The 14392-nt window shown below is 48.7% G+C and overlaps 1 protein-coding gene across 3 annotated transcripts in view; it reads left to right on the top strand.

The window, feature by feature from the left end:
- The window catches only part of ZMAT5 (zinc finger matrin-type 5), a 27224-nt gene continuing 12832 nt past the window's right edge, over positions 1–14392 (top strand). The window contains exons 1-2 of one of the 3 annotated variants that reach the window (XM_006938571.5): positions 1–145; positions 12288–12436. In XM_006938571.5, coding sequence (XP_006938633.1) covers positions 12310–12436 — 127 coding nt within the window. In that variant the 5' untranslated portion in view covers positions 1–145; positions 12288–12309. The other 2 variants (XM_019814812.3, XM_003994776.6) reach the window with 2 other exon arrangements.

Below are 14392 nucleotides of genomic sequence, written 5' to 3' on the forward strand. Positions count from 1 at the left end.
TGCGGTGTCTCAGCTATGATTCCCAAAGGTTTCTGGGAAGGGCAGGCTGGTACTCAAGGAAGGACTACGAATCCCAGCAAGCAGTTCGAGACTCGAAGTCACAGGAGGAGGAGGAGCTCGGAGCCGTCGGGCCCTGCGGAGCCAGGTACCCTCTTTGGCAGTACGTCGAGGGGCGAGTCTTAAGTCTTCTTTACTCCACGGGAGGACGTGGGCTCTTCTTTCTAAGTCCCTGCCCTCCGCAGTGGGCCGCACCACTTAACGGAATGGGGAGTGAATAAAAGGGCCAGAGGGCTTCGCTGCCCAGGTACCTGGCTCATCTCAGCCTGTCACCTTTGTTAGCCCCGTGTCTAGGCCTAGAGTTGGAGTCCTTGGCAAAAGTTGGGTCCTGCGGCTTGGATTCCTTTCCCCGGCCTCCGGGGAAGGGGCGGTTCTGCATAGGCTTCCTGTTCCCCTCAAGCCGGTAGAACCCTGGCCTGGAAAGGGGAGGTCTGGAGACCACTGATTACTTCTTGGGAATAGAAATAGCAGGGGCTTTGGAGTGCCCTTCGACTGATGTTTTGTGAGCGCTGCCCTAGGCCATGTGCCGGGGACTTAATGGGTGAATAAGTCCCTGCTCTCGTGGAGGGCTTGTGTGTGGACAGATGGGGAGGTGCGGTAACCACAAACAAGTAATACTTTAAAAAGCAAAAGACAGGTTGATTGAGGAGAGTCTGGTGGTACTATTTTAACCAGGGTGCCTAGGGTGACACTTAACCAGGGACCTGAATGAATAGAAGTCCCATCAAACAGGAAAAGGTTGGTGCGAAGGACTTGAGACTGCGGCAGTCCCGGAGTACTTGAGGGAAGGCAGTAGGGTGGACTGTGAAGAGGTGGGCTTGGGTCAGCTCATATGTGTCCTTCTAACCCATAGTAAGGAGTCTTATTTCTCTTTCTAATTGCTCTAGGAAGCCACTGAAGGGTTTTAAGCTGGGATGTGACTTGATCCAATTTACATTTTAATGTCATCATTCTGGCTGCTCTTTGGAGAGCACACAGAAGAGGGGAAGTTACCGGGTTGGGTCAGTTGGGACAGGATGGTAATTTGGGATATGGATTAGAGTCATGATCAGACCTGGGATGTATTTTGGGAGGTGGGACAGACAGAACAAGCTTTCAGATGCATGTAGGGGCTGCAGGAAAGAGGAATGGAGAATGACATCTCTTAAATTTTGATCTCAACAACTTAAAATCCACAAGGATGACCTTAAATTCTCTTTGGCCGTGTTTGGTTTGAGCTGCCCCTTAGTGGAGATGCCAGGAGGCCAAAGGGGATTTGGATCTGAGTTCAAAGGAGAGGCCTAAGCATCGGCATCAGCAGAGGTACTGAAAACCAGGGATTAGAGGCCTGGGTCTGCCTCTGACTTGGAAAAGTAACAGGAATGCCTCACTGGGTATTGGGAAGAAAAACGTGAAAAGCTCCACAGCATGATGAATTAACCTTAATTAGGGTTATTTTCTATTTGAAAAGCATCCTGGTTGCTCCTTGGGGTGGAAAGTTGTGAAGCTTCTAGGGAAGAGTACTTATGTCTTGCTAACAACAAATCTGGCTGGTGGGAAGTTCAGGGGATGGAAGGATTATTTTAAGTGGAATGGGTAGGAAAGACAACAGGGAGTTAAGGTGTGGCTTGTTTTAATTTAATTTACTTTAATTTTATTTTATTGTCTTTTTAGTTAAGTCTCATTTTGGAGCAACAGTTTTGAAATACTTAATTTTCTTTAAGTCATTTACTTCAACTTAGAAATTATTTTATACATAACTATAGAAAAATAAGAAAAATGACCTTCACTTTTCCTTTGATGTTTGAACTCAAGTTGAACTGAATTCCTTAAATTCCTTCAAACAGCCCTTTTAACAGCTTAATTACATTCCCTTACACATTTATTTCACTTGTAAATTTAATATGTTTGATTTCCTCTTTGAGTACTTCAGATATATAGCCTAACAAGTATAATTTCCCAAGAATTTCCAAAACATTACCAGAAAATCTAATAAATTAAGCTTACAAACATAATGAATTTCAAGTTCTTATAAACAGTTCAATACTTTTAACAGACTTAGATTCTTTTATGTCACTGGTTCTCAGTCTGGGAAGCTAAAAAAAAAAATTCAGATGCCATGTCTGACAAGAAATTAACATATGGGGGGCACCTTAGTAGCTTTCACAGCACTCCAGCTGATTCTAATATACAGCCAGTGTTTCCAACCATTGCTAACCTCTCAATTTGAAATCAGAAATCTAATATCAATTACCTAACTATATATTTTAACTTCTTTATTTTTTTAAGTTTTATTTATTTATTTATTTTTGAGGGAGAGACACACACACACACACACACACACACACACACACACACAAGTCAGGGAGGCACAGAGAGAGAGAGAGAGAGGAGTGAGAGAGAATCCCAAGCAGACTCCACACTGCCAATGACTGAGCTGGCCAGGTGCCCCAGTATATTTCTCAATTCTTGACTTCTGTATGTTAAGTTGGAATTGCAATGTTTTTCTGTCATATACTCAACATGTCTAGCTCTTTTCAATGTTATAGATATTTTTACTTTTTTTATTAAAAAAATTTTTTGTAGTGTTTATTTTATTTATTTTGAGAGAGAGAGAACAAGCGAGCAGGGGACGGGCAGAGAGAGAAGGAAAGAGAGGATCCCAAGCAGGCTCTGGACTGTCAGTACAGAGCCTGATGCAGGGCTCCAACCCATGAACTGTGAGATCATGACCCAAGCTGAAATCAAGAGTCCAAATTCTTAATGGTCTAAGCCACCCAGGTGCCCCAATGTTATAGATACTTTTAAATACCAAGTATACACTGATTATTACTAAACCTAGGTCAGGAACAGTGAGTTTGATTTGTTTTATTTATTTATTTATTTATTTATTTATTTATTTATTTATTTATTTTATACAGTGAGTTTGATTTATTTTACTACCTCTATTTTAAATTCTAAACTTACCTGGAGCGTGACAGGATACTTAGCTAGTAAGAAAACAGCTTTATCTATCCTAATGAATTGTGTTTAGCATTCCAATCATGTTGGGTTTACCATTTTAGTGAGCTGAGGTTATTTTTATAATCAGACCAATTACTGACTGGGACAAGAATCCAGGGATTGTGTCTACTCAGAGTGACTGTCCCCAGCAGAGGCTGCCTTTGGAATGCAGGGAATAGAGAGGTCCATGAGCTGGAGAAGCTTGTTCCCCCAGGCTTTGTTTCTTTTTTTTCTTTAAGTTTTGTTTGTTTGTTTTGAGAGAGAGAGAGAGAGAGTGAGAGAGAGAGAGCACATATGCACATAAGGGGAGAAGGGGGTGGGGGAGGTGGGGGCAGAGAGAGAAATCCAAAGCAGGCTCCGCACTGTCAGCATGGATCCCAATGCGGGGCTCAATCTTAGGAACTTTGACATCATGACCTGAGCTGAAATCAGGAGTCATCAAATGCTCAACCGACTGAGCCACCCAGGTGCTCCCCTTCCAGGCTTTGTTTCTTAGGGGGTACTAGACTCGCTGATTAAAATGCAGATTTCTGGGGGTGCCTGGGTGTCTCAGTCAGTTAAGCGTCCGACTTTGGCCCAGGCCATGATCTCACAGTTTGTGAGTTCAAGCCCCGCATCGGGCTCTGTGCTGACAGCTCAGAGACTGGAGCCTGCTTCGGATTTTGTGTCTCCTCTTTCTCTGCCCCTCCCCAACTTGTGCTCTGTCTCTCTATGTCTCTCAAAAAATAAATAAATGTAAAAAAAATTTTTTTAAATTAAAAAAATAAAATGCAGATTTCTGGGCCCCTCTCCAGATCTGCTGAGTCCGAAATCCTGGAGATCTGACAGAGGAGACTTCATTTGTATTAAGCTCTGCACCTGGAGCCATGGAAAATCTTGAGCAGGAGTCCTTTTAAGAGGGTTGATCTGATGCTGCCCAGGGTGGGGTGAACTGAAGAGGCTGGATCAGGTACTAGGAGGTGAGAACTGACTTGGGCAGCAGTGATGGTCGTGACAGGACCAGCCTGGGGGCAGAAGAAGAGGGAGGCAGAGGCAGTTCTGAGTCTGCGTTTCTGGTTCAGAAGCCTCATTCATACTATTTTTACCTTTCCTATTTGGAAGCTCTGGCCTCCTGGGACCTGTAACTATCTGATGAGAAACTGTGTCTCCAGCCTACAGCTCCCTGGAGCCCAGATTCTGGTTTAACCAGCCTGTGCTGGGCCAGGTCTGCTTGGAATCAGAATGCCTTCAGCCTTCAGCCAGGGACTGAGGGTAAGATCTACTGTAGATCTTTTTTTTTTTTTTTTTTTTTTAATGCTTATTTATTTATTTTTGAGAGAGAGAGAGGGAGGCCAGGAATCCCAAGCAGACCCCCTGCTCTTAGCACAGAGCCTGCCTGATGCAGGACTCCATCTCATGAACCATGAGATCATGCATGACCTTAGCCTAAATCAAGAGTTGGACACTCAAACGGAATTTTTTGAGAAAATTTAACAATACACACTAAATGTAGAAACTTAGAAAAATAGAAAAACACAAAGCAGGAAAAAAAATTCTGCACATAATCCTTTTATCCAGATATAACCACAATATTTTGTGTCTGCTCTAGTGTGTGTGAGTGTGTGTGTGTGTGTGTGTGTGTGTGTGTGTGTGTGTGTGTGTTGGGGTAAGAGGTAAAAAAAATGGTATCATATTGGACAAACTGTTGTGATAATGAGTGATTTTTTATTTAGCTATATGGAGTGAACATTTGTCCATGCGAGGGAATAGTCTCCTTTGACTTGGTTTTTTTTCCTCTGACTTGATTTTTAATGGCTGTGTGGTAGTGCATTGAACAGATGTGGCTCATACCCTACTCTTGATGGTTGCCAGCTATGGGATCCCTCTGTCCATTTTTTGTTTTGTTTTGTTTTGTTTTTAGGGTAAGATGAGGATAACAGGCTTTGTGCATCATGTCATTGAACCCCCAGTTTCCCTATCGGGGAAACTGAGCAGCATACATGCGCGTAGTAAGCAATGAACTGTCAGCTGTTCTTACTGTTGGACATTTAGATTTCACTTTTAGGGCAAACTACACTGCAGTGGCCATTTTGGTACCTAGATCTTTGAGATCATCTCTGATCATTTGCTTGGAGGAATTACCTGTTGGATGTAGGTGCCCTCCTTGGTGCCCTCTGGCACACCGCTTCTTACCTACTGCTGTTACTAGGGGCACATCTGTTGGCCATCCCAGCATGTACTCAGTACACTGTCTTGTGAGAGCAGGGACTCTGTGTTGTGAGATGTGAACCTGAGTCTGGCAGAGAAGAAATGTTTGGTTAGTGAATAAATGGCAGAAAAGGGAACCAGAGAACTCGAGGGTTATGCCTGTGTCAGGAGATTAGCTCCTTTGACTCCACTCAGGATATTTTGGGACATGGCGCACTTTATGCCTGTGGTCTTCACATATTTTAAAGTAATTTAGTTTTTTCATTTGTTTATTTCACTGTATTAGTTAGCTATTGCTGCATAACAGATTACACCAAAACTTAGCAACCTAACACAATAAATATCTCATACAGTTAGTTTCTCAGGGTCAAGAATTTGGGGGCGCCTGGGTGGCTCAGTCAGTTAAGCATCTGACTCTTGATTTCAGCTCAGGTCATGGTCTCGCAGTTCGTGGGTTTGAGCCCCACATCGAGCTCTGCACTAGACAGCACAACTTGTTGGGATTCTCTCTCTCTTCTCTCTTTCTCTGCCTCTCCCCCTGCACTTGCTGTCTCCCCTTCAGAATGAATAAATGAATAAACTTTAAAAAAAGTTATTAAATAAAAGAATTTGGGAGTGCAGGTGCAGCTGGCTGATTCATTCGGAGGAGCAAGTGACTCTTGATCTCAGGGTTGTGAGTTCAAGCCCACACTGGGGGTATATAGCTTACTTAAAAAAAAAAAAAGGAATCATATTTTAAAAAGAAAGAATTTGGGACTGGTTTAGCTGGGTAGTTCTGGCTCAGAGCTCCCACGAAGTGGCAGTCAAGCTATCTGCACTCATCTGAAGGCTTGACTGGGCTGGAGGATCCACTTCTAAGCTTACTCACATGGCTGTCAGCAGAAGGTCTTAGTTCCTTACCACATGGGCCTCCGCGGGGGGGTTGTTCACAATATGGCAGCTGGCTTCCCCCAGAGTAAGTGATCAGAGAAAGAGGCACCAGGATGGAAGGCATATTGTCTTACACCTGATTTTGGAAGTAAATACCATCTTGTCTATTCTCTTAGTGACACAGACCAATCCTGATAAGATTGGGAGTGAACAACACAAAGTGCAAACCCCAGGAGATGGGGGCCACCGAGGCTGGCTGCCACATCTACAAATGTGTATTGAGCACCATTGACATGCCAGGCACTATGCTAAGCGCCTAGCAACCATGATTTAATCCTCATAGTAATCTTATAGAATCATATTATTACTCCCATCAACCGGATGAGGCCCAGAGTGAGTAGTTTGCTGAAAGTTTCACAACCTAGAAGTGGCAGGGATGAGATTCAGATCTAGGTTGAATGATTAGAGTGAGGATTGGCACGGGTAGTCTGTGTGACTTTGGGCAAGCTCTCGCCCTCTCTGTTCTTCAGTCCATCATCTACCTTAGACCAGCATTTCTCTGAGCATGGTCTGTGGACTACACATCAGAGCTGCCTTAGATCCTGGTCCTGGCCCAGACCTGCCAAGTTAGAAATTGTTGTGGGTGGGGCCACCACTGCCATATAGTGCCGGAGGTATGATGATTTATGCACCTTACCCCAGGGGGTGGAACACATAAACGAGGTCAGGATAAGAGAGGTGTATGGTTGCTACTAAGCACTGAGGGGTCTGAGAGAGACCCCTAACATAATGGGGCTCCTATCAGGGAAGACATCTGGATCTTCCTGGCACTTCTGTTGGAGTTGGGTTCTGAGTGGGTAGTCTGTGGGCCACCCCCACAGGCAGCTCTGATGCCATCGACTCCAGACGGCAGGCATATGTGGCACTGGGACATTGCTGTGCTCCTAGTGGGCGTGCGATAAAGCTGTCCTCTGGCTGCTGTTTATTGTTTACCTGGGGTCTGGCGGTGCCATAATTAGAAGAAATGACAGGTGAGCTTGAGGGCAGCATGTGGTGAGCACAAGTCCTAGATAATTATTACAGTGCGCATCCCAGCCCTTGGCTACGGCCGAGCTGTTGGCTTATTTTAGCCTTGTGCCAAAGACAGCTCTGTACCTGAGACGCACACAATGAAAGAAACCAAGAATATCAATGAAGCACAAATGTCTGCCCCATGACAGCCTCACAGCAGAGCAGTGGGCTGGGAAGAGAGAGGGTTCGGGGCTCCACCAGACCCCAGGGGGATTGCTGGCTCTGGCTCTCAACGCCTTGGGTATGGGGTGTCAGCACATGGCTTCACGGCGTCATGGTGAGGTCTCCCCAAGAGGGTGTGTGGGGGTCCTCAGCGCCGCTGGCCCTCCCGTAGCACTCAGGTTGATGAGAAATTGTTATTAGTGTCTCTCCCAGTCTTGGCTCAGAGCAAATTGGGAGTATTTCTGAATGTGTGTCCTCATCTGTGAAATGGACACCTTGATGTCATCTGTTGAGCATGAAATAAGAGAATGAAAGCCAAGTGCCTAGCATGCAGGAATGTGATGCTATCTTCCCTCACCCCATCCCACCCCCATTCTCTTTTCTTCGCTCTGCCCACAGTGTCTCCACTAGTAGGTAATCTTTTCCTTGAGCCCAGAAGACTGAAGTCAGGCACCACAGGATGGCCAGGTGTGCTTTAAGTCAGCAGAGCAGGGCTCTCTGTTGGAGACAGAAGTCCTGCGGGGAGGGCAGTGGTGGCAGCGAAAGATCTGTTTTGGGGACCTAATGTGACCTTTTTCTGTATCCCTCCTCGTCCTGGTCCCTAGATCCAAACTTGAGGAGAAGAGGGTCTGGGAACTGTAGGTGAACAGAGGGTGATAGGCCTCGGATTCTGCAGGCTGCTCCTTGGCTCATTCTGCAAGCAATTGTGTGTGCGAGGCCCTGTTCCGGGTGCTGGGGTGCAGCAGGACAGACCGAACTCTCTGCCCTCAGGGAGCCTGTATTCTAGTGGGGAGGCAGGCACACATGACAGTAAGTCAGCATGTGAGGGGAGACGAGCTGCGGAAAACAGCAAGTTGTAAGGGGGGGCGGAAGTACCTGCGGCTGCCACTTTGGCTGCAGTTTTCGATCTGGTGGTCAAGGTAGGCTCACCAGGAGAGCAAGGGAGTGAGCCGCCGGGGTGGTCATAGTACCAGCAGTCACAGCCTCCATTCTTTGAGCGCTAACTATATGGTAGGCATCCTTATATACTCCTGCCTTGGTCAATCCAGTGTAGCAGTGGGGTCCCTATTTTATAGCTGAGGATATATGCAGGAAGATGAAGTAACTTTCTAGAGGTCGCCTAGCTGATCAGTGGCAGAGCTGGGATTCAAACCCACACCTGTGGGCTGTCCCACTAGCCTTGCCTGCTGCCCCTTGGCCATGAGGAGCCATCTTGTCACCTGGTGAAGCCCCCGGGAGCCAGCAGATGCTGTTGCAAACATGGACCTGGTCCCTGAGAGTGGGCCGGTGGCACAGCCTGTGGGGTAGAGCTGGATGGTTTTGTACTGCAGGCAGGGCCCTGCTCTCATGCTGCCGAGTGTGCCAGCCTCAGAGGATGAGGATGAATCACGGCGGAGAGGGCCAGCTTAGTCAGCACCCCATGCTGGTGTCTGGGCGCCATCAGAGGTGGCCAGCTGTCTCCACCCCCCTTCCCTGACCTCCCACTCGGGGCTGCCAAGTGTGGTGGTGCAGGCTGTGCCTTGTGCAAGGACACCTGGCTGAGGGGTGAGTCGGAGTGAAATACGCTCTGTTTGCCAAGTTGCCAAACACGCTCTGGCAGGGCACTGTATCTGTTTAGAGGATTCTGTGCCTGCACCTTTTCGAGGTGTTCCAAGGTACTAAAGAGGGACACAGTTGGGTCAGGAGCTCCAGAAGTTCACACCTGGCTGATGCCTGGGCGAGGTCACCTTGCTGAAGCCCAGCTCCTGCCCAGGAACAGGGCCTCTGCCTCCGTGGGGACAGGCTTGTTAGGTAGGTGGGAAGCACTGGCTCCCCTGGAGCTGGTCTGCCTCTAGGTGTCTAGATGCCTCAAGACATCCAGGTTTAAATCCAGGTGCCACTGCTTTCTAATTCTGTGAATTCTGTCACCTAGCAGAGCTGGGACTAGAGTGCAGGATCCACTGACCCGTGCCGGACAGCCAAGCACTTCCTCTGTGCCAGATGCAGGGTGGGCAGGGGAAGGAAGGCATGGGTGGACAGCACTGCCTCTGTGGCTCTCCTCCACGATTTGTGCATGTGGGAGAGAAGGGGAAATGTGAACATACCCGTAGAAACAGTCCACTCCTGAGGGGCTCATCATTAGACTTCAGGGAGGCTTTCCTAGCAGGTGCAAGTACAGGCACTGTGAGACCTGTTCTGCCTTTCCCGGAAGTGTGACCTGGGGCACCCCACAGCACCTCTCTGAGCCTCAATCGTCTCTTTCACAAATGTGATTATAATACATACCATTTAGACTTTGAAGGGGCCATATGGTCCCAGGGATACAGTGAATGATTAATAAAGGAGAGCTGTCAGTAGTATGATTTTATGGGGAGGAGGCTTTTCTAAGTGATTAGGAGTGTGGGCTCTAGATCCATCCTACTTGGATTCTAAACCCAGCTTGGGGTTACTGGGTGGCTCAGGTGATTAAGCGTCCGACTCTTGGTTTTAGCTCAGGTCATGATCTCATGGTTTCGTGAGTTCGAGCCCCGTGTCGGGCTCCGCTGACAGTGTAGAGCCTGTTTGGGATTCTCTCTCTGCCCCTCCCTCACTTGTGTGCCTGTCTCTCAAAATAAATAAATAAACTTTAAAAAAATAAATAAACCCAGCTTGGCTGCTTTCCAGTATTGTGACCTTGGCTAGGTCACTTCACTTCTTGGAGCCTCAGTGCCATCATCTGAAAAAGTGTAATGGATCCTACCTTACAGTTTGTCCTGTGCACTAAATGAGATGATGCATTATAAAGCTTTCAGCCTAGTGCCAGCCCGTGGTAGGTGCTCAATAAATCAAATAGTAGGTAACTTTTATTGAGCACTTGCTCAGTGCTGGACATTATTAGTGTCATTTGTATTTCTATTACTCTTTTATTAACAATTCATTTGCATTAGCAAACGTCTGTGTCCTGCTCCCAAGCAATCAGCTAACCTGTCAGACCCCTGCCTCACATTCCTGCAGTGAAAGTAGAGGCCTAGAGAGGTCCAAGGTCACACGACTGGCTTCTCAGTGCCCTGCGTGATTTTGTCCAGCTAAGTCTGCCGCAGAGCCACCGTTCCATCTCAGTTTCCCGGAGGGACACCTCCCCACCCCATTACTCTCCAGAGCCAACAGCTCCTCAGAGCTTCAAGCTTCGTGAATGGCTTGGTTAAGCACTCGGCCGTTAAACGTTCATCTCTTACAATTTCAATCCAATTCCTATAAGTTTATTGGCAAGACGGGGTGTATTAGAGCTGCCAAATTTAATATATCAAGTCCGTGTGTCTGGGATGCGGTTTCTCAGCCGTAATAGGAGAAGAGAGGTTTTATACGTTTTCATTTTGAATGACTGTCTGTTCCTGATCCCATTACAGCCCTTGACTTAATGGCTGCTGTCCCTGTCAGCCGCAGGAACAGCCTTCTCCATCGACCCACCTGGCTGCCTGGACAGTCCAGGGGCTTGTTTGTCTCTGTCTCTCTCCCTCTTCTCTTCTTCCCAAGATACATGCCCCCAATCCATCTGCCCTGTGGTCAGGTCCCAGCTGTATCTTTAATTTGCCAAGTCCTGGGAGTTGGCTGTGGGCTGCTTGGGGAAGTCACTCTCCTTCTTCCTCTGGCACTCAGGAACCTGCTCTGGGAAATGAGAAATCTGACTATAGGACCTGAAGGGCAAGGGGCTGGTCTGGGCTCAGCCTTTGTGATCCCACTTGACAGCCCAGAGTGGACCCATTCATCCTCTGGTCTTTCGGCAGCAAACTGGGGGACCAGGGCCAAGGGCTGGCCCTGACCCTCATAGATTTGCCTCCTGCCTATGGCTGTGGGTCTCCCGGGTCAGGTGTGGCAGCTGTGGTCACTATGGCTGAGGGGTCTTCAGTCTTAAGGCTGAAACATTCTCATGTCCCTCTCTGATTGACCTGCCCTCTGAGAGTTTAGCTAATCTCTTGGGAAGCTGTTTGCATTTCTGCCTGAGCTCTCTGGCTTCTGTAAGCTTTGAGCTGGCTGTGGAAGTGAGGATACCCAGCAGTGGGATTTTAGGGCACTTGGCTTCACCTTCTGCTTACCAGCTGTGTGACCTTGGACAGATCACTTCCTTTCTCTGAACCTCAGTTGTCCCATAAGGAATATGGGAATTAATCCACTTATTCCTCAACTATTGGTTGCCTACTCTGTACTGTGCACCACTTTGGGTACTGGGGCTCAGCAGTGAACAAAACAAAGATATCCCTGCCCGCCTGGATTTATATTTCTGTTGGGAGAAAAAGATAATAAACATAACAAGTAACTTATTACTTCAAAGGTGATAAAAATGAAGCAGGGAATGGGGAAAGCTAAGTAGAGTGTTCTGCAATTTTAAATAAAGCTGTCACAGGAGATTACTGAGAAGACAGTATTAGAGTGAAGGTTGAAGAAATCAAGTGAGCAAGGAAGGAATCTGAGGAAGAGCATCCAGGCAGAGGGACCAGCAGGTGCAAATGCGAGAGGTGGCGGAGTGCCTGGAGTGTGGGAGGGGAGGAGCAGAGATGAGGCTGATGTGGCCAGATTGGAGGAGAGGGGAGAGAGGAAGTCAGAGTGGAGTAGGGGCAGGGGCAGTGGCCAGAGGGTATAAGGTGTGGTTCTCCCACGCAGCTGCATATGAGAACTCCCTGGGGAGTTTTACAAACGTGCCTGATGCCTGGGTCTCCCCCTCTCCCCGCGCTGAGGTTCCACTGTCCCTGGCCTGGGCATCAGATTTCTTAAAAGATCCCTCTGAAATGAGGCCTTCTCAACCCGTAATCAGTAATCATTACAGTAATGATTGGCCTGTGTGGTTCCTCATGGGCTGTCCTGGGGTTGAACATGAGGGTTTGTGTATATAGAGCCTTCCTCACACTGGCCCTCAGGGAGTGCTGGTTTGGTGTGGTGCACTTTGGGCCTTAGTGTGTGGCGTTTCCTCCATACTCCTGACTGAGTGCTTTGTGGCTTCCCAGGCAGTATCTGGCGGAGGTGGCCATGGGGAAGCATTACTTCTGTGACTACTGCAACCGCTCCTTCCAGGACAACCTCCACAACCGCAAGAAGCACCTGAATGGGCTACAGCACCTCAAGGCCAAGAAGGTCTGGTATGACATGTTTCGAGGTGAGTGGCAACTGACCGGGCAGCTGGGCCAATGGAGGCCAGCTCTCAGATCTTTCCGGTTGTCAGACAAGGAAGTACCGTGTGCCAGTGACAGTCTCCACAGCCTAGGTTGGCTCTTTGAATGGCAAAAGAGAGGAGGTTGGGCCCCTAGGGGCAGATGGGCCCTCCAAGGGGCAGTCTGGAATGTGAGCTCCTTCCCCCAGTAATCTTGACTGAGGGCTCCAGTCTGCCAGCCTCTGGGGATACTGTGGCCAGGAAGGAGGCTGTTTCAAGGAGGTGATGTTTGAGCCAACGGCTGGAAAGATAGGGAAAAGCCAGCCACAAAGCCACACCATTTTGGGCAGAGGGCATGCAGAAGCAGGTGGCCAAGAGCAAAGCACCAGGTGCTCTTGGTGCAGAGAAGAGGGGATATGGCTAAACACAGGGGTAGAGGAGGGTGGTAGGGACTGAGGCTGGTGACAGGGCAGGGACCAGATTGTGCCGGCCTGTGGAGGCCACAGTAGGAAGGGTGGTTTGTCCTAGGGCAAAGGTGGAGGGCAGCCTTTGAAGGGCACCAGGCAGTGGCCAACATGACCAGGCCTACAGTTGACAATGATGACTGTCTGCTGCGTGGGGTGCAGTAAATAGCTGTTGAATGACTGGCTGACTGGATGAATAATCGGCTGCCGGAGCCAGGGCTTTTCCGGGAAAGGCTTCTTAGAGCAGGTGCTACCAAAGCAAATGAGCTCAGGCCATAAGCACCTAGCACAGGGCCTGGCACCTTCAAGGTGCTCACTTCAGGGAAGCTGCTGCTGCTGCTCTACTGTCATCAGAACAGACAGGGAGCTTGGCAGTGGGGTGGAGGTGGGCCAGGAGCTTCTAGAATGAGCTGGGGCAGGGCTGATGCTTCATTATTTGGGGAGCAGGATTCCCAGAGCAGAGGGAAGGAGATGAGTCTCAGCAGCTGAGAAGGGAGAAGTGGAGACAAGGTTTCCTGGTCTGAGACTCAGAATTTACAAGAAGGGAGTGAGCATTTATGGAGTGCCTACTGCATGCCAGGTGCCATTTGTGGTTTGTCATTTGCTTTATCAGTAATCCTCTAAGGCAGATCTCCACCCTTCAAGTTAGGATCACCTGGAGACCTTGAATAAAAAAACACTGGTCACCTGACCCCATCCTCAGAGGCAGGTTTGAGGTGGGGCCTTGGCACATTATTTTCAGATCTCTCAGACTCTCATTTCAGATGAGGAAGCTGAGGCTCAGAGGCTTGGGTGAGAGAGGGTGGCCAGGCTGCTCAGCAGGCCAGGCATGGCTGAGGTCGCAAGGGGCTGGGAGTGGGGGCGGAGGGGAAATCAGCGCCAGAGGTGTCTCCTGGGTGCCTGGGAGGCCTCTGACTCTGGTGTCAGGCAAAGGATCCCTGTGCTCCAAATCCAGTGGGGACTGCTATCTGGCATGGAGCCAGGCTTCAAGATTACCTTGGTGTTTCCTCTTAGCCCCAGATTCTTAGCTGGGAACAGGTGGGACTTTGGGTCTAGGGCTGATTGGCAGAGGCTATTGTATTACATAAAGGAAAGATGAAAGAGTGGGTATCATAAGCCCCTTCGCAGGAGTCCTGTATTCCTAGTGTCTTCTCTCATCCCCAGGCACATTCTGTCCCTTGAACAGCTCTGCAAGGGAGGCTGCGTGGTGGGGGTCCCCACTTAAAGGTGTTGATTTCAAGATCCAGAGTGGTGGATTACTCACCCCGGGGTCCACAAGTTGGCCCATGAGCTCTTTCCACTTGAAGGGGCTTCCCCAGGGCTCCCGCTTACCTGAGCAAACTGCACAGCACAGACTTTGGGGAGGCACGTGACGCCCCAGCCTGGGCTAGGACTCAACATTCACTTAGCTCCCAGCTCCATGGCCTTAGACAAGTCCCCTAATCCCCCAGAGGGGCTAACCATCCTTCTGCCATGGCCAGGACAAATATGAGTCCTG

This window comes from Felis catus, chromosome D3 (genome assembly GCF_018350175.1).
Source record: "Felis catus isolate Fca126 chromosome D3, F.catus_Fca126_mat1.0, whole genome shotgun sequence".
NCBI classification, from domain to species: domain Eukaryota; kingdom Metazoa; phylum Chordata; class Mammalia; order Carnivora; family Felidae; genus Felis; species Felis catus.